The sequence below is a fragment of the Chroicocephalus ridibundus genome, chromosome 3 (genome assembly GCF_963924245.1).
Source record: "Chroicocephalus ridibundus chromosome 3, bChrRid1.1, whole genome shotgun sequence".
Classification (NCBI taxonomy): domain Eukaryota; kingdom Metazoa; phylum Chordata; class Aves; order Charadriiformes; family Laridae; genus Chroicocephalus; species Chroicocephalus ridibundus.
Window position 1 is genome coordinate 42,579,614 of NC_086286.1, and position 19,701 is coordinate 42,599,314.

The 19,701-nt window shown below is 46.4% G+C and overlaps 2 protein-coding genes across 5 annotated transcripts in view; one reads left to right on the plus strand and one right to left on the minus strand.

Annotated features, from left to right (window-relative positions):
- The window catches only part of KIF26B (kinesin family member 26B), a 302,116-nt gene extending 300,397 nt beyond the window's left edge, over positions 1-1,719 (minus strand). For 2 of the 3 annotated variants that reach the window (XM_063328903.1, XM_063328901.1), the window contains exons 1-2: positions 1,581-1,719; positions 923-1,324 (exon numbers count right to left, since the gene is read on the minus strand). In XM_063328903.1, coding sequence (XP_063184973.1) covers positions 923-1,324; positions 1,581-1,643 — 465 coding nt within the window. In that variant the 5' untranslated portion in view covers positions 1,644-1,719. The remainder of the gene's footprint in view (positions 1-922; positions 1,325-1,580) is intronic. The other variant, XM_063328902.1, reaches the window with a different exon arrangement.
- On the plus strand, positions 1,127-16,393 carry LOC134512974 (uncharacterized). Of its 2 annotated transcripts, XR_010070288.1 has the most exons (3): positions 1,127-1,264; positions 1,897-1,970; positions 15,963-16,393. XR_010070288.1 is itself a non-coding variant. In XM_063328904.1 (2 exons), the coding sequence occupies exons 1-2, from the start codon at positions 1,642-1,644 to the stop codon at positions 2,360-2,362; spliced, it is 621 nt and encodes a 206-aa protein (XP_063184974.1). The 2 variants fall into 2 exon arrangements, 1 of the variants encoding a protein (XP_063184974.1); XM_063328904.1 differs by lacking the exons at positions 1,127-1,264; positions 15,963-16,393 and adding an exon at positions 2,071-2,362 and having other exon boundaries at positions 1,642-1,970.
- Positions 16,394-19,701: the final 3,308 nt, after the last annotated feature.

Here is a 19,701-nt window from a genome sequence, read left to right on the forward strand (position 1 = left end):
GAGGCAGAAAGCACACTTCAAACTCTATCCATGGTTAGTCAGCTCTTAAAACCTGAGTCCAGATTTCAGAAAAGCTTTCATGCTCTTTAGGCACAGGATTATTCAACCTAATACTCAGGGTCCAGCAGCTTCAAGTATTTTTAAGTTTTCTTATTTAAAAAAAAGAAAAAAACACAAACAAAACAAACAAAAAAACCCAAACAAAACAACAACTTAGTGCTTCTCTGTAAAAGAAAAGCATCACCAAGTTGTCCTTGTGGTAATAACACCCCAGAGAGCTTGGTTCAATGCCACGGTCTGTCACAGCCTCCCTGGGTGACCTTTGAGCTCACACAGCATTTCAATGTCTCATCTGAACCTGGAGCTACAGGAGGGTCTCTGCTGCACCTGGCCCCACAATGGAAGTACAAACTGCGTGCATCAGACCATACACACCTTACCACTAAGTGGCTGCCAAGCCTCAAAATATTTTGTGAATTCATCCTGTAAGGATCAAAGACAGCAAAAGGAGAAGGGACCAATGACCACCATGAGGCATTCCCATCCTTGCTTGGTCCTCACAAGAACGAGTACACGGGAAATAACAACACAAAACTACCCTCAACGCAATGAAAGAGGGAGGCAAGGAATGAGCTTGAAGGACTGTCACAGAGGCCCACCGAAACCTGGCAGTTCCACAGGAAGCAGGAGGAGGGGACGGGAAAAGGGAACACAATCAAGAAGGCGCGAACCCAAACAAACCCCAAAACCCTCAGCGGTAACAGCGGCAGAGGAGAGTCCAGGTGGCCGGCAGTCCCAACGGGAAGCCGGCCCGCAGCCCCACCGGCCGTGAGGAGCCGCTCCCAGGCGGCTGCGGCCCCGCAGCGCAGCCAAGGCCGGGCGGCACACGGATCCCCCCGCTCCGCCCCGGCCCCCGGCTCACCTTGCTGCTGACGGGCCCAGGGATGAGGAGCTTCAGCGCCTGCCTCTTCAGCTCCGCCAGGCGGGCGTTGCAGTGCTCGCACCAGACGCCGCGGTCGGAGCCCGGCGAGGAGCCACCACCGCTGCCGGAGCCCGGCGAGCCGGTGCCGAAGCCCGGCGAGCCGCCCAGCGAGCCGGGGGAGCTGGTGCCGATGCCGGGCGAGGCGGGTCCCGGCGAGCCGGTGAAGGAGCCCGGCGAAGAGGTGCCGGAGCCGGGGGACGGGGTGCCGGAGGAGCCCAGGGCAGAGCCAGCTCCCTCCGGGGCCGGGCGACTCCCCGCCCGGGACTCCTCATATGCCTTCCGGTACCAGCTCTCGGGGGAGAAGGGGGCGGCGGGCTTGGTGGGGGAGCAGGGGTCGGTCACCTGGAGCGGGAGAAGGAGCAGTGGGTCAGGCAGGGAGGCCCGGCGGCGCCGGCAAGTTTCGCTCGGACGCTCCGCGCCCGCGGATGCCCCTGCGCCTCGCCCGCCCCCACGCGACGCCCGGAGCCGCCGCACCGCGGAAGTTGAGCGGGGACGAGGAGCGGTAGCCGGCGGCGCCGGTAAGCGGCGGGCCAGGGGTGCGGGAGCCCCGGCACGGCGGCGGTCACCGCTCCGAGCCGCCCCTCCGCCGACAACTTACCCCGTATTTTCTGCTCCGCGCCGTGACGGCAATCCTCTCCTTATTTCCAGCCACTGAATTCATGGTGGCTTCGCAGCGCGGCGGGAGAATTTCCTACAGGTTTCCCAGTCCGCATCCGAAGGGAACAACTGGTCCCGGGAAGTACCCCCTGCCGAGCGGGCAGGCTGCTCCCTCCGCCGGGCGCAGCCTCCGACGGGATCGCTCAGCCCCGAAACACCGTCAGTTCTCGGGAAAAGGCTTGGGGATGGGGTTTTCTCCCGGTCGGTTTTTCCTCATTGTCTTCCCTCTCATTCCCTTGCAACCCTTGTTTTCACAGAAACAGCAAGATCCAGAGCAGGAGCATTCCCCCCGTCCACAGCTCTCCTCCGCAGGCGAGGCAAAGCATCCAAGGTAGGTTTAGGAAGGTGAAAAGAGGGAGCGGGAGCCGCGCTCGCCCTCGCAGAGGCGCTTTCTGCCTCCGCTACAGCTGCAACTTGTTTCCTTCACTAAGGTTTGTAACTGAGTTAAAAGAAATCCTCCAAAAATATCGGGATCCAGGCTCTGGGAGGAGCCTCCGCGTCCCTTGCAGCCAATATCCTCCTGCCCATTTGTGCCTGACAGTTTCGCAAGGGAAGGGAAGGGAAGGAAGAGCAGCCGGGCTGCGGAGCCCCGTGCGCTCCCCGGTCAGCGGCGGAGCGGTGGGGCCGGTGGCGGCGAGGGGGCTGCTAAAGCCTCGCCGCGGGTCTGCGCCGTGCCTCGGCTGCCAGGAGGGTCCATTTTATTTTGCAGTATTTCTTGATTGACGTCTGTGATTTCTCCCCCCTGCTCTTGAAAAGGGCGGGGGGGCTGGGGGGGGGGAACCTTGTTGCTTCCACTGCCGTTATTGGTTAGTTGCCTCTATTCAGGGCTTTAATGAACGTGATTTCACAAGTGTTCCCAATCCTCCCTAAATAACTAGGAAAGAAAAGCGAGCTGTATTTATGACAGTCACTGGCATCTCTTTTTCGTGTTATAATTTTACGTGTATTAATTTAACTTGCAGTCAAGGGCACAATAAATTGATCTCTTAACAATGAAATTCTACAGACTTGTGTCCCTATTAATCTTTCCCTTCTAATTATGATTCTTTTTGCAGGCTGTGTGTATCTGGTTACAGATTCTTTTTTATTTCAAATCCTGCAGGTAGCACAACCATCTGTAACAAATCTTCCCCCTCAGAACAAGTTGCTGATTTTCTCAGAAATGGATGCAATAGAGACCTAAATGCCAGTTCCCCTGATAGGGTTGTAACACGGATGGGTTGATGCAATTGAGAAGGCAGAACACACAAGGGACTTGCATCCACCTTTCCACCCTCCTATTGTTACTTCCATATAAACGCATCCTTCCAGCATCCCTAATGTACCTGGATTGTAGCAGCCGTGAGGAAACAAAACCAGCCCACTGCATCACTGAGCAAGGAATCTCCCAGTGCCTTTCTGCTTTCACAGACACTCTGCCAGTAGTAAAGGCGTGTAAGATGCTCTGCTGTCTTTTAACTTGACTGGGTTATCACCCTTAGAGCAGAGCAGCCATTCTTGGTCTGGTTAGAAAGCTTTAATCTAAAGTGATGCCGCCCAAGGTAGCCAGGCTGTGTCAGTAGTGCCTCATACATTTACACAGGTGCCTCCAAAAAGCTGACCAAACGGGCAAACAAAGGAGATTTACGCTAGCTCTTACTGCACGTGAGTGGGTTTCACATAAATCCGCAGGCAGAGATCCTGTGTTTTGTTCGGTAGAGAGACGTGATAGGGGTGATAAGGTAGCGCAGGAAAATGCAGCAGTCCAGAGCAGGCATACTCCGCAGGCCCCCGGAACACGGACTGTTGGCAGCCACGTGCCATCGACGCCACGGTGTGCAACTTCTCGTTTTCTGGGCTCAGCAATTCTGGTGGCGAACTGGCAGATTGGCTTTGTTTTTCCAGCAGCTCTTTCATTACCAAGCTGCCAGCTCTGCCCGCCGCACAGCATCTGCTCTGTAGGTGGGCACCACCCTTTGCCCAACGCCGTGCGAACCTCGGGGAGAGGGTGGCTGCCCTGTGGGGGGCAAGGTGGGGGGGGGGGGGGCGGGGTGGGCGCAGCAGCTCGACTAACTTCCAAACAGCGGTCCCGGGCCGCGGCGCGAGCAACACGGCTAACCGTTAAACCGCCGATTTAACGGCCCACCTGGGCGCGCGGACAGGGGTGGCGGTGGGGGGGGTAAGGCCGCGTGACCCTCAGAGGGCGGCGGTGGGCGCGGCCGGGCGGGGCGGGGCGCGCGGCCCCGCAGCGTTGGCGGGCGGCGAGCGCCCTCTGCCGGCGGCGCTTGGGCGGCGGCAGCGGCCGTGGTGGCCGGCGGTTGGGGCGGGGGTGGCCGAGCCGTTTGGGGAGGTGCGGAGAAGGAGGCGGCCGCCGCTCACCCGGCCCCGCTTGGGTGCGGCGGGTGAGCCGCCAGCTCCGCCGGGGCACGGGATCCGTAACGGGGCCGAGCAGCGCTGTCCCTCCTTCGGAGAAATGCCTGCCGTCCCTGGGGCGGGGGGGATCGGGCTCCAGCGGGCACGGCTGCAAACGGCTGTCCAAGAGTGCCTTTTTCCAGGGTTGGACTCCTCCTAGGGTTTTTAGGATAGGAGATGTTGCCTCCCAGGCAGGGCACGGTGACACGATTCCTCTGCCCCACTGCTCCCGGGGGCTCAGGTCCTAGCGATGTGCCGGTCTGTGCTGCGTTCCCCAGAGACCTGGGCCTGTGGTGGGGTGTCTGCTCTCAGCCAGCTCCTGTCCACCTGGCATCTCTTCCTTTCATTCCTGCCTGCTGCCTGGCTGGGTGACAGCTCCGGCAGTAGCCCAAACGAGCTGGGTTCGTATCCAGGGCTTCGGGAGGCACTGACAGCCTGGGTGCCTGCCCACAGGGTGGCTGAGGGGAGGTCATCTCTGGCAAAGGGGCAGTGGAGAAGCAGATGGAGTAGCCCAGGGTAAAAAACTGGATCACATCCACATGGCAGGATCTTGAGAAGGATGTCCACGGCTTTCTCAGTCCCTAGCTGATGGCTAAGGTTGGTTTGATGTGGAGAAGTAGGGTCATGAGTGGTGAGGAGGAAAAACATCCCCAGTCAGGAAAGTAGGACCTCAGGACGTGGGGAAATTGTCATTTGAGCCTGAAGAGTCTCATTAGCAAATTTCCATTTTCTAACCTCTCAGGTCTGGGGGGACTGTAAAGAAGGTGACATTAAGAGAACTCCTCTTGCAACTTGCAGTCTTGCATGACTTTATTGGCCAAGCCTGGGTGGTGGCTCTGTTGCTCTTGCTCTCCCTCCTGACAGGTGTCAGTATTTTGGATCATTCAAGAAAGGCTTTATTGAATTGTGAGAACTTTTGGAAGCGGAGATACTCCAAATTCTCCAGTTTGAGGTAATTTTCTGCTAAAATCTTTCCAGTTCTTGTTATTTTGTGCTGGCCCAAGTATTGGACACTGTGGTATCACTCCAGCAAGAAGCTCTGCTGGGAACCCTTTGTCTGGGTTAACACCTTCTTCTCTGAGAAGTGTTGAGGTTTAATTTTCTCCCTCTCTTTGGGCTCCATTGTGTGGAAGTTGATAAGGTTTCCCCTTACAACCCCTCCTGCTCCCTGTGTCACTAAGGAAAGACGATTAGTCAGAAGAATCACCAACATGCCAATGACAGGCAGCTCCACAGATACCTCTTGATTTCAAGTTTACACATTTCTTCTGTTACTGTAAATGGTAGTCACGGGAATCTGCCTTAACCTTAGTTCTGGCAAATCATTTGTGCTAGCAGTTCAGAAGTTGGACTAATTGTTGTTCTTAATTCCAGGCAGAGCTGAAAAAATGAGGCCGTTCAGACATTTTTAAGTAAGTGGACAGGAGCCAAAGCCTTGGATACAGGCTTAAGTATCAGACAGAGGTTCGAGCAAAAGCTGGTCTCAAAGCACTGAGGGTGGACTTTGATCTCGATCTACATATTGCACCCCTGTGGACAGTTGTGACCTGTCTTTTAGCTAGTATGCAAACTTCCAGTTCCTCCATCACGCCGCATCGGACACAATTGCGGTGGTGCACTGTCACTCTACTGCTTTCAGTGGATTTCTTCTGGGTATATCTCAGTGTGGGTGCAATTAAATCTGACCTAGAAGTTCAGCTTCATTACTCAAACCTGAGATGCTGGCATGAGCCCAGTTCTATCAATAAACAGCAGGTTATGAGAGCTGGAAATGTTGGTTGCATCAAAGAAATCCTTTGAGGTATTCACATTTATAATAAATCTCAGATAAAAAAGGTGACAGCAACTGTAACTTGAAGAGTCATCACTGCCTGCACAGAAGCTTTGTTTCCAAGTTTGGTGCTAATAAGTCTCAGTATCGGGTCTTACTTACAATTTTAAAAAGCTTCCTTGGGGAGATCTGAAATGCATGACAGCTCCGATACTTGCTTAAAGCTGCATATTAATGAGCTGGAGTCCGTTGGGGGACAGGGAGGAAATTGAAGGCATTTGTAGTAATAGTGACAAAGAATTAATAGTAAAGATAGAAACAGCTAATTATTAGGAGCCACAAATAAAATCACCAGAACTTTTCCAGGTTGATATATTTCTTCTCTAAAATCTTTCCCTTGCCAAAGGATTGTTTCAGCCAAAAGCTCTGTTAAGAGCACATTTATGTCCCTTATCCTTTTGTATAGCACACACATCAGCAGAAACACAGCCTGAGTATTCTGCAGGATTTGTGAGTTCATGCAGTACAGGAGGAAATCAGCAGTAGAGATGGCATTTGTACTTCTGGTGTTGTAGGTAATGCTCCTTCTATAGTATCTGGGACATACTGCGCTTCTGGAGTGTGTTTTTCTACTTGCTCTTGACAATTGTTGAGTATCACGGAGAATTAAGACAGGGCATTTCCTCTGTATGAGCTGGCTTCTGAGGCATTTGCTGTAGTACAATTTCTAAATCAGTCCCAAGGTTTACCTTGTGTGTCAGCAGAAAAAAAAAAGACTGACGCCTGAAAATGTGTGCTTCTCATGCACTAGGGACTGTTGCAGTCCCTAGTTCTGGGTGGTGTAACATGGACAGGGAACTCTCTAAGTGGTCCTCATTACAGCTTCTACTTTTTGCTGTTGCCAGCAGAGCCGCATCAGTATACTTTAAATACATTTCTCCCCACTCCAAGCACCACCAGAGTTTTATTGTCAGCCTGACAGGGGTATGTCTCCCTGTTTGCTTAGTTTAGCCCTCTTGCCTCAGGGCCATTGTGCAGGTGTTTAGCTTGTACTTTCCTTGCTTCACTGAGAGACTCCTCGAATCTCTCCGTAATATAAAAGGAAGCCATTTGTGTTTAAATTTGGACAGAGTCTCATTCTGTTGCAAATCAGTTGCCTTTAAATTCCACCCTTGCCCAATGCAAGAACTAATCTATTTTCTAAGAAGGGCTGTCTGTTTGGATTTATTTTGAATGGAAAATTTTTCTATATCTCAAATGTAAAATCTTTCATAGATTTTCTAGAAACTGCTTTCATAGTTCTGCCACACAGCACTGCCTACTTTCATAAATCTTTATGTTCTCGGTAAAAATCAATGCCTACTTATTAATACAATATTGATACGTGTTTCATAAGCAATAAAGGATGCAGTGGCATGCACATATACTCACACAGCAGGGTTGCACGGAGAAGTTTACAGTCATTTTCTGTAGTGGGGTGCATTGCAATGACAAGTCTGCAGCCAATTTTGGTTACGTTCATAAATTCAAATACTGAAATTTGACAGAATCCCATTTTCTGTTACTCTGGCACAATAAGCATTCATTGCAACTCCAGAACTAAAGATGAGCTTGAAAAATGGAACAAAGTGGGAGTACCTGTGAATCCCAAAGCGCCGAGCCCAAGCGAAGCAGATTTTACGCAGAACAGCAACAGAGCAAGAAAATATTGGAGCAACAATAGCCAGAGTCCCAGGCTCGGGAAGAGAAAGATGTGAGCTGCTTCTTGTCTGGAAACCCTGGCTGTCTCTACAGGCATGTGAAAAAGCCATTGACTGCTTGATGGAGCCGCATCCAGGGTAATGCATCCATGGGGTTGTGGTGGAAGCTCCCAGTGAAAGCGTCTGTGCGCTGCCTCGGCCGCGGAGCCATGCTGAGGGGGCCCATGGCAGCCTGAACTGCCAGGACCTGGCTCTGGCACACTGCTAGCCATTCTCCCCGGGCGCAGGTACACCACCTGGAAATAGTAGAGGGCAAAGGATTCCTTTTAAACATTCTTCAAAGACTCTCCTAACTACCTCAGAGGCCGAGGAAAAACGTGTCTTTCCAAAAGAATTATTCTCAGTAATCTCCTTTGGAGAGAAGAGGGGAGAAGACGGTGTTAACAAATAACAGCATTAACGGGAGGAATATAGGCCAGCATGTGCCCAAGTGAAAAAAGCGGCTGCTGGAGGGTAGCAAGCACAAAGCCACTGTGCGTGCCCGCCTCCCCTTCGGAGCTGGGGACACAGGCAAGCAGTGCAGGCAGTGTGGAAGGGGGTAAGCAGAGATAACATAGCAAAGTGAACAGGCAGCCCGGAGAAACAAACTTATGTATATAATTTATATAATCACATTTTTATGCTGCATCCTTTTTCTTTGCAGGAGTAATTTATAGCAGTACAGATCAACAACAGAGCTGGCATCACAGACACTAGTCTGTCACCGTCTTGAATGTGTAAATGCCTTAAATTAAACACTATATAAAACGCAGTAGGCATTTCTTTTCTGCCCCTCAGCTCAGCTGAGGTGAACGAATTCAACTCAGTGCTCAAACAACAGAGAATTACGCTCATGATACGCTGCATCAGAGGTCTCACCCCAGTATGTTCCTGAGATTTTTGTAACGGTAGGCACTCCAGATCTGGGAGCATCTGTTTCATTTGAAACTCTTTTTCAACTCCTTTTCAAACATTTGATACATTTATTTTATCATCAAGTCTAGGGTTAAAAGTGAACCTTACAGCATGCAGATTTCAAAAAAAATTAATGCTCTCTTTTTCTCTTTGCTGTACATCATTCCATGCTGATTGTATTCTTCACAAAGAAACTGCAGAGGGCTGATGACTGTCTTATCTGCCTGCCATTTTCCTCATACCTCTTTGTTACCTGACTCTCTGTTGCCATTGCCTTGAAAGTCACAGTTGGGTCCCTGAATCCCTCTCTTCATTAGCTTGCTGGCAGCTGGGGAGGCAGAGCCATGGCCAGACCTGGCACCTCCCATGGACACAGGTCAGTGGCCAAGAAAGGTATAGAGCTGCTCTCTTTGCCCCTCCCTGTCTACCAAAGTGAGTTTTCCTCCAGCTTATTCATGCTCTCCTGCTCTGAGTACTTGAATAACCCACCGGGGGAGTCCAGGAGGATTCGTGACTGGACCCAGGTGACTGCAGTTTTTGTGTCTGTCCATCAAGGGACGTTCAGAATTGGCAGCACAGCTCTGGAGTGCTCAGAGCAGGGGACGAGTAAGGCATGCTTGTTTCTCAGAGGGACACCATGAGGCCGGTGCTCCAGAACATGGTTTGCTGTGCACGGGAACTTCTTTCAGGTTTGAACAAATGAGCAGTCTCGTCACTGAGCACGGAAGTCAGCATTGGGGAGATGCTCCAACAGCCTGTCTGTGTGCCCAGGCAGGCCTGGGTAAAGTATTGCTGCAGGGTTTCAGGGCAGGCATACTCACAGCTTTAGGCCAGTCTCTGTCCCCTCAAGCTGTGCTGTGTCCCTGGAAGCAACACAAGCAAGGGGCAGCTGTGCTCAGCAGCATGTCCCCGCCCGCTGCCTTAATGAGGTGTCTCTTTTCTGAACCTTAACTATTCTGTCAAATGCCATGACAGAGGGAAAACAATCCCATACCTTGGCAGCTAGCAACACAGTTTCAGAGGTGGGCCGGCAGCAATTGATGGGCATTTCTTCCTACTGCTGGAAAGCTTTGGCAGAGTGGAATGCATTACCCAGTGTTACCTAGTTCAGCAGAACTGTCTTCTTTTCTTTAGAGAGGGCTTGTCTGCTTGTGAAAGTTTTACCAATTTAACATAAATGGAAGCTTAAATTGCCTTAATGAAATCAGCATGACCTTCTTCGATGATTATTTGCTTGGAGTTAAAGCTCCTTTTACTGGTTACACGCATTTAGCTTGTACCCAGGTGCAAGTTGACCTGGAGGGAACCAGCTTTAAGCTGGTAGCAATGTTCAGACATAAAGCCGCATCAGTTCGACAAAGCCAATTTAATGTAACAGCCATAACTGCACCGTAGAAAGATGAATACTTTGCAAGCAACTGTGCTATGGAGGAGGTGAGCGCTCTTAGTCTGCCCCCAGTGCTCCTCACTGCCTCTTTTACAGAGGTTTCCCTCTCTTCAGAGCCAGCAGGATATCTCTTTATGCATACACAAGGCCTCAGAGTATTTATAATCGCTTACATTTTAATTTGGTTGTTTAGCCTTGTGCATATTAAAGAAATGTTCACCCATGCAATTAGCCTTATTGAGCATTTTAACTAGTGCTAGCCTCGCCAGTGTATTCATTGCACAATATCTGATCTGCAATGATGCAACGACATCAATTTACCGTAATTAATTTGGTCCAAATCTCCTAGCACAGGCAGGGTGAGAGTCTGGAAAGCGGCTGATGCTGTAGGAGAGTCACACTGCCATGCCGTGACCAAGGAGTTTTGGACAACAGTCAGGTATTTGGTCTGAAAATGTGATGTGCTGCAGTGACAGCTGAGGCTGGTCCTGTCTGAAACATTGGGCCAATATTCCAGGATGAACATTCCTAGGTGAGGGCCCTTGTTAACAATCTTAATGTTTACTGAGAAGCCATGAGTTATTTTTCTAATGAGACCGCAAACTGAAACAGGCCTTTGGTCCAAAAGAGCTGGCATCTGTGCCCTGGAGCTGGCAAATCTCTGTGTTTGTGAACATGTAAGGGACGCCCTCCCGCACTGCTGGGAGCAGCCAGGGCTTCATCATTCACTAACAGGTGCAGAGCAGGGCTGGGGGGGCAGCCTGAGGAGAGGATGCCTTTTGGATCCTGAAGGCTCGCGTGATTTTGTATTGATCTGCATTCTCGTTGGCGGTGGGAGGCTGCTGTTTGCTCCCATGTTATTTACACTTTAAGTCTGTATGACGATGGTGTCTTTGCTAGGTGGAGGAGACACTGCAAGCCTGGGAGGCATGTTCTTTTAAGGTTGTTTACATACAAATAAATAAACAAACCAGCACCAGTGAGTGGAAGATCTCAAGAGAAATTGAGTGTTTCTGTAGCATGCTAGGCCTGCTTAAAACAAAAAAGGAAGAATGTAGTGATTCTGACTTTTTTTCCTAGGAAAAGCCGCACTCTGCCTCAGGGTGGTGATGACAGTTGATGTAAGGATCACCCTCTAGAGAGGAACATATATAAGGTTGTATCATTCAGATAATCTTCATCTTTGGGCTTCAAGTTGATGTATTTATCATCAGAGAAAACATTTTCGATACTAAAAAGTAGGGAGAAAGACCCAGAGGGACCAGAAAGAGTATTGCCAAAATTTCCAAAGTTGAAACTGTCCTATTAAATGCCACACAGCTTGAAGTTGCGTTCAGAAAACCTGTATGGGGATACAGCCTGTTCTGTCAGGCAGCCACCCCATTCCCACTTGCAAATGTTGATGTCTAAGGAAGGTGGTTCTCAGAACTACCTGGAAAGCAAACAACTTTGACTGACAAATATAGATGACTGACTTACCTTTTTTTTTTTCTATGAATGTCAGGTTTGCCCAGTTGTTCACATTCTTTCACATGCTTGACTGGAACAAATTTTCTTAGGCTTCAAAAGGAAGGTTGTAACCTTTTCAGGAAGTGTTTTAGGAAGCCGCTCAGATGCTAACTAATCAGTGGGGGATCCATGTGTGTCTAAGAGGCTTTGTTGAATGAGTCTCTGACAAACCAGGAAGAAAGAATTGCCACATATAACTCAAGTCATTCTGGAAAAGAATGGGCAGCTAGGGCTATATGGCAACTTCAGAATTACAAATTGCCATGCAAATAACAATGTACAAATAATTATAATACAATGAAGGCTACAAGCTTGTAAGCTTCTTCAGGGGAAGGTCCTGACGACATTCAGGAGTCTGGCAAAGGGTGGGTGTGCACGTGTCTTTGTGCACCTCTGTATTTATTGTTTTCTGTGATGAAAGAAAAACATCTGTGTCTCCTCCTAAGATGAACTGTTTACTATTAAAGACTACCTACCTGCCTAGACACCTGTTGCTCTTTTTGTTTATAGCATACTAATGAAATGAAACTTAGGTTAATTAGGCATTAGAGTTGTATTCAGACTTACTAAGGAGATAGTAAAACTTTAAGTGAAACAAGAAATCATTACAGATACTTACAGTTGTTATTTTACATATCTCAATTATAAGCATTACTAGTGATGGTCCTGTAAACCAGTATTGAATAATGGTCACATTCCTTTGAGCGAACAGGCCGAGGAGGTGCCTTTTAATGGCTTACATAAATGAAGATAGTTTGCTAACAAAACCCAACATCAACATCACTCTCCAAGCTTTAGCCACATGGAATACTGATAAGAGCAATCCTTAAAACTCAAGAACCTTACAGCTCTTGTCTTCATAAATGAGGATAACTTGCATACATCACAACCACAAAGACTTTTTTTTTCATAGAGCACAAGGCTAATCCTGACATTCTTCCACACTCCTTCTTCAAGCAGGTAAGAAGTTTCTTACTTTTAAATAGAGTCTGCATTTTCTTATTCACAATACCTGCCAGTAGCTGGCGCCAGGATGTGGCGTCTTAATGAGACTTGTTTGCTGGTGCACTTTGACATCACACCTGTTGCAACAAAAGGCCCAGGCTACCTCTCCTCCTTCTCAGGCCCAACTTCTTTTTAGGGTCTTGAAGATGTCAGTAAGGGGAATAAATATGAAGAATCTGTCTTAATGAACTCTGCTTGCAAGGAAATAACTTCCTTTGACCCATAGACTAGGTTGGCAAGCACAGATCATGCAGGAAAGTGGAACGTGGAGCCCCAATTAATGAGTAATTGAAGAAATGTTCTGCAAAAATGGAAACCATTTCTAATCTGTGAATGTAGCAGTGCATGGCAGATCTACAGATTTCTGTAATTAGCAGGCATCCAAAATATGCTGTTGACGCCACCAGAACCCCTGGAGAATGAGGCATTCTCTCCAGGAGGAGGAAGATGACAAAGTATGCTCTTGCATATGAACTTTTGGCACATCCAAGTACCACTGAAGAAGGCACAGCTTGTATCCTGAACTTTCGGTGTAGAAAATAATGATATCCTTTGGATGCACTGGTGTGAGGACAGGTAGAATATGAGAGAGTTGTTTCACACTGTTAGTTCCCTAACGGCATGTGTCTGGAACATTTCAGGAATCAAGATGGGCAAAGACAACTCAAAGGAAGTACTAAGGGTTGCAGTTTGTAGAAGTGTGAGAGAGAATGAGAGATATCTACACAATACCATGAAATTGGGCTGGTTAACCATGTTCCCCTAGTTTGCCTCTGGTACAGCTTTTGTCTCCAGTAAACTGCTCTAGCAAGGCATGGACTTTACAACAACCCATTAGATTAGGCTTCAAGCTAAACACCTTCCGGTTCTTGTAATTTGCACTTGCAAATGTTGATGTTAGTTAGAGATGCAACAACCAAAATGGTGTAGGTACTCTTCCTCTATTCCATAATATACAGGTCCCTTCAGCAACAGCCTAATTCGGCATTCAACAGCACAAGTATTACTGGGCCAGAAAGTGGTTACTTGTACAAATGATACTCTGTACACGTACTCATACAGAGTTTTCAGAGACCAATTTCTTCTCAACACGATTGCTGAGTAGGCCACTATATGGGGACAGAACCAGTTGACTTCAAATTTGTATGAAAATAGCGTCTATGATGGGAACACAGAAGATACAGAGCTTGCTGAATATAATTGTGTTAATTACGAGCCCCTCTGTCAAAGACCTGGGAGATGGGAATTTTGAGACCTGGCATCTCCAGAGGTACCTCTGTACATCTGTATGAGGTACATACCCTCAGTATGAGGGTCATGGATGACGAAAAACACCGTACTGTCCCAGTGAGATGGACCCTTAATGGACAGCAAAGATGCCCCCTTATGAGTGTTATAGAAGATTAATTATGTTATTGGTAACATGAAGGTAGTAATGAATGTGGAAAGTTTATCTTATTTTTACAATCCTGAGTGAGAGGAGTGTGACTTTATGCAACCTGGCCTGTCATTAACGTAATTTCTTTGATATAGTTCATGTTTCTGTTGTCAGTGAAGCAGCAAGGGCAGTATGAAAGCAGGGGAGTCTGCTGGGGCAGCTGTAGTGGGGCTGTATGGGGGACAGGGCAAGGCTTTCTCCCCAGGTGGGGAACAGTGATGGTCTGTAAATGCCACTTTTCAGAGGAACACTCACTGATCAGCAGGAACTGAATGTAGCCATTTCTGAACAAATTTATTTAATCCACTTACTATCTAAAAAACGCCCTGCAAACAGAATTTTATCTGTTGTTCTTAAACAAATATTGTAAAGCTTAAACATTTCATTGGCAGAGCAGAAGTTTAGTGCAAGAATTTTACCTTATGGCTTATATCTGATTCGTAGCATAACAAAAGGAAAGGGAACTTGCTGGTCTTGGCTGGGTGCACATAAGTGCTGGACAAACATCAGGTAATTCCAATAGAGAAAGGGGAAGAATGTTCCTCTGTTGCCCTTTTTATTATCCTCGTTATGAATTTTCATTGCTGAAAGGTAAGTTACAAAGTTAAATTTTAGCAGTGATGAATGCATTGTTTCTTCTCTTGCTCCTTGAGATACATTCATTAGCTGATGCAGAGATCTGGTTCTCAGCCAGCTGTTTGAAAGGCCAGGCAAGCTCTGTGTGTGTGTGTGAGAACGCTCTTGTCTTTTTCCCACCACTATTTAACTGTAGTTTCTGATGGTGTACCTCATAGACCTCACTGATTATAGAAATAAGAATCATATTTGAACAGCATTAATCAGAATTTGGCTTCCACCAAAGGACAGTACAACATACATTAAATATAAGTTAGAAAGGCATACTATAGCCTTCCAGAGCTACTTACTTTCAGATTGCTGTTATTATTTTTGAAGCTATTGCCAGAAGTGAGGAAGGCAGATTATTTCCTATTTCTTGTTTAAATGAAAACTGAGAGTGAGTTTGACCATAAGCTTCTAAAACCAGGGCCTTCACAAATTCAGAAATATGACAACTCTACAAAAAAGATATTACAAAACCTTTCGCCAAATAGTTTCTCATAGATGCCAGTGAGAACATATTTTGTTTAAAAATAAAAGCTGTTTGTACAAGTGTCTCTGGAGAGGGAAATACATGTATTTTTGCCTCTGAAGGGTTCCCCAGTTACCATTTTTTCCTCTCTCTTCTGAATTTCCTTGAAGATGCATTCCTTTTACTGAGGTTTCCATGGTTATTGATCTCTTGAAGTTGTCATATTAGCCCAGGGAACCACTGTTTCTCTGTGTGTCTCAGTCTTTGAATGCAGGTGTTGGTTCTTCCTGTTTTGTAGGGACCCTATTTGGCAAGTCCTTGCCACTGACCATCTTGATTTGTTGTTCTCTGAATTTAAGTACCTTCCCTGAGCTCATCTTTTTCTAAGCATATACTAGTACAGAGCATGATTGACATTAGCTATCTTGGGTGTGAACTTTGCATATAAAAGGTGTATGGGTTCAACACATCTACTTGTAGATCATTTTTTCTAATTTCTATGATTGTCCCAAATGTCTGCAGTTTATCATTCATTTCCCCATGTGACTGTATCACTGAAGCCTTTGCTTCCCCAGTGAGAGTGGGCAGGGAGTCAGCAATGATGTTCAACTTCTGTGTTATCCCGAGAAAACAGAACAGTCTTTCTCTTCATTTTAGAGCTGTATGCTTCCAGCTGACATTGCACCCTATGGGAGCAATGGTTTCTGGCTATCAAAGGCTAGCTATCATGGCTTACAAAGTGCCTATGTTCTTCCACAATTAGGTACTAATGTCTGTGGGTATAGACCATTCTCAGAACATTTAAATGGTCCTTTCCCCTCAACACCAAGTGATCAGGTTCTGAAATAAGGATGCTACAGAGCGAGCTTATGGGGCTTGTGGGAATCCCTTGTTAAAATTCTGCCATCCCATCCAAAAGAAGAGTTAACCTTATTCCTCTCTGTCTGCTGGAGCTCATCCTCTCAGCGGGTATTGCTAAGTCATCTCTGCCAGACAGAACATGCCTTTGGCACTTAGAAAAGTCCATATGAAGAGATTTATATCTTTTTTTTCTTTTTTTTCTTTTTTTTTTTTTTAGCTTTGCAGTGTCTGCTACTGTCCCTGGTGTTCATTTACCTGTTTTAAAGAGTAAGTTCCTGGGAAAGATCCCCTGCCTCAACTAATTCACTGTGTTATGCTGGAGAAGTGGTACAGAGATCTCACCAAGAAGTGCATCCTGTATTATATTACTTTGCCAAAAGAGGTTGCATCCCATCGTGATTTGGAAGATGCAAAAAAAAAAAAAGTTTCAGTCATTTATGTGAGAAAATCCAAAGGACACATTTCCACATGCCCCCTTTCTTCATGGCCGCTCAGTTCTACCCCATGGAGCCACAAGATTTCCGTGAGAACACCTTCTTGAAAGCCCAATAGCACATTGCCAATAGGAAATGAAGAGGAAGAACGTCTTTCTTCGCATCGGTGTAAAACCAATGCTTGTGTGCTTTCAACAGTTCCATTTACCTCTGTTTCCAGTGCACTTTTACAGATACTTTCAAGATATGTACTTTGGTGTGACATCAAAAAGAAACCTGCCCTGGCAAAGAAGACACAGGGGAAACTCATCGCTTGTTTATATAAATTGTAAAACACTGTAATTCAATAAAGTAACTATAAAAAGAGTATGTAACTGGTTTCATTGTGTGTGTCCCCTGCTTTTCATCATAGATATTCTTAGATTAGATAGTTGGGTTTTTTTAAAGCACACGCTATTCCTGATTTGAGCTTCACAGGGCTACGTTTAAAAAGGTGAATGTCAGCAGCACCACATTGTGCCTCCAGATGAGGAGGCGCCAGAGGAAACTACCAATGAAAACAAACTACATTCAAACAGCTAAACCTCAGAGACAAGCCACCCTCTGTAAACTCAATAATAGCCATCTTGAGCAAATAGACCTGTCTATAGACAAATAGACAACGTATCCTGAAGGTCAACAAACTCTGGCTCTGGTGGCACAACAGAGCTCTTCTTTTTTTCTCTTTCTTTCTTTCTAGGAATGGGTTGAGTCAAGGGCCCTGTATTAAGAGTGGTCTTCTTCCCACTCCTAGTCATACAAGTTCTTCAGGAAGTTCTTCCCTACTGATCTCAACAGCTAATGGTAAAACACCATATTTAGCTTAACAAACTATCTCTGCAACTTTCACAAAGCTCAAAGAACTACAGACAGGTTCTCAGTTTTCCATCAAATTTGAGTTGAATTCTTCAGAGCTCCTCCTCTGTGCTTGGGGGAGCTCTGAAGAATGGCATTGCTTCTCAAGGCAACAACTTAACACCATACAACTGGCTACTGATAGGATTTTTAGTTTTGTCTCTGCAATATTGAGTGCAGCTTCACCACATAAAAGATATTTCAACAAAGAAGTCCTTAAAGTTGAACTATTGAGTTTTTCTTGGCTGTGTTACTATAAATTAAAATGAAGCTAAATTTCAGCCTTTGCAACTAGTCTCCATCTGGACTGTACCACATCCTTAGTATTCCATCACTGTAAAACCCAAACTATTGTAATGTGTAAAGCTTGAACAACTTGCACATGTGGAAGACCTCAGATGACAGCTTCAAATTCTTGCATTATCAGCTCGAACATCGCACCTCTAGAAAACCTGAGATCTCCGCTCTGGTTATTCAATCATTAGGCTGGTGCCTAGGGCAAGACGTGGTGGCACACCACAACACAAAGCTTAGGACCTGTTCTGCACTGAAAGATGCTGTTATCTTGGCAGGAAAGAGACTACTTTTGGCAGGAAATATTCAAAGGCTTTCCTCTGCATGAAACATCTTATTGTTTCCTTTTATGTTACCATTTAGGCAGGTATTTGGAACAGAAAAGTCTGTTCTAGAAGGGCTTCTTAAAAGGAATAGTTAGAGTCCAGGGTAAAAGGAATTGTTTTAGCACAGAAGCAACACATGTGTGTTTTTAAGGCTGCAGTGTTTCCAGGACAATGGCAGGAAGAGGTAATTTTAAGCCTCCATGCAGTAGCATCCCTAGATTTTACTTTTTGTACCCTGAACAATATGGAAAATTTCTGTCTGCTGACTCTTGTTGGATCTTGCTTGCTTGCATTTCTGTAGACAAGAATTAACTACCTACTCCCATGGTTTTACAGATTTGGTCATTTTGATGACACAACTTGCATGCTGGCTGTACATCTCTGTTAGATCTTCCACAGATGAGGCTTCATTTAAAGAGACTAAAAGGTTTTTCCAGCACCTTGTGAGCCAGTACATCACTATTTCTGAAGCTCTTATGCAGACTGAACTCTCTTTGAAGTCAATGGGAGTTCTGTCTGAATAAGGACTTCAGGATTTGGGCCTCAGGATATAAATGCTGTGATCAATCTTTTGAGCATAATGAATAACGTTTTCTTGGCTTTCAGAACTGTACTAAGCCAACTAGTAGCCCCAGGGATTCAAAATGGCTTAAGCAGGAGAATCTGCTTTGTTTCAACGTACATCTTTATTTAGCTTTTAAATCAGCATAGTCCCCATGCCTAGTACTGACGTGCCCGAAAAAAAAACTCCAATAGTAAGACCAGATGTTTCAGTAGTTTTACAGTCAAACCTCTCATGGCATGAGACACTATGAAACAGAGTTGTGTTCAATGAAAACCAAACATACTTGCTGTAGACCGACCTGTTTAGAAGTTGCAACCTGAACATACAGTCTGAAACAAAAGACTTGAAGGCTGAGAATCACAGAATGACAGAATGGTTCAGGTTGGAAGGGACCTTAAAGATCATCTGTTCCAACCCCCCTGCCCTGGGCAGGGACACCTCCCACTAGACCAGGCTGCTCAAAGCCCCATCCAGCCTGGCCTTGAACACTTCCAGGGATGGGGCATCCACAGCTTCCCTGGGCAACCTGTTCCAATTAATTATGTGACAAGGAGGTCTGTAGGCACTGACTTTGATCAGAACATTGTAGTACCAGACACTGTGCAAACATCAGAGCTAGTAATACAAGAAGTCAACCAATCCGGGGTAAACAAGACAGATACTGCCTGTCTCCTATTCCTTGTAATAACTCTGACTTTATAGATGGAAAGTTCAGCTAGGGAGAGGTTATATGACTTACCCAATACCTCTCACAACGTCTAGAATGAAACCTGACTGCCAACCTGGTGCCTTACTGTCGAGACTACGCTCCTGCTTTTATACAACGATAACAGTATATTACAGGACTAAAAAATCATAGTTTCCTGTTGCAGTCCCAGCCTTGGCTGGACTCCAGCATCCCCAGCCACCTTCTCCCCTGAAACCGAGGGCCTCAGTCCTTCCCATTACCTGTGAGGAGAGTTTTCCTGGTGCTGATTTCAGTCTAGATCTGGTGATAAATGACCTCTTGATATGACTGGCTGATACTGCCTTAGTAATTGCTGGCAGAATAAGCAGCAGGGCATCAGTAGCGTGAGGCAGAGCAAAACTGTCTGATGTTTTCAGCCCTCATAGTTTATCATGCAACTGGATTAATGAAACAAGGTATAAAAGAGCCAAGAAAAAAGATAGACTGCAGCAAGAGAAAGAAGTAAAAATATTTCAATTTCTTGTTGCCTAAGAAAGGTCTTGATCAGTGTTAGGCTCCTTTTGCTCTCCTGTGTGATACAGGCAGGTTGAATGAGCCAATAGCGGTTTTTCAGTCCAGCCGTGCAGCCAGAATAAATTCCCCATTCATAGGATGGTGAAATGGGCGACAGATGGGGAGGATCTCTGGTCCTGGGATGCTGTAATTAATGGAAATTATCCTGGTGGTGGCATCAGTATTTTGTGGTGTAGGAACAA

What these genes read in the sequence shown, in the direction of transcription:
- LOC134512974 (XM_063328904.1), top strand. Translation starts at nt 1,642, where the DNA reads ATGGTGGCTTCGCAGCGCGGCGGGAGAATTTCCTACAGGTTTCCCAGT. An exon ending in GGCGAGGCAAAGCATCCAAG is followed by an intron (nt 1,971 to 2,070) that starts GTAGGTTTAGGA and finishes TCCTTCACTAAG; the next exon opens with GTTTGTAACTGAGTTAAAAG.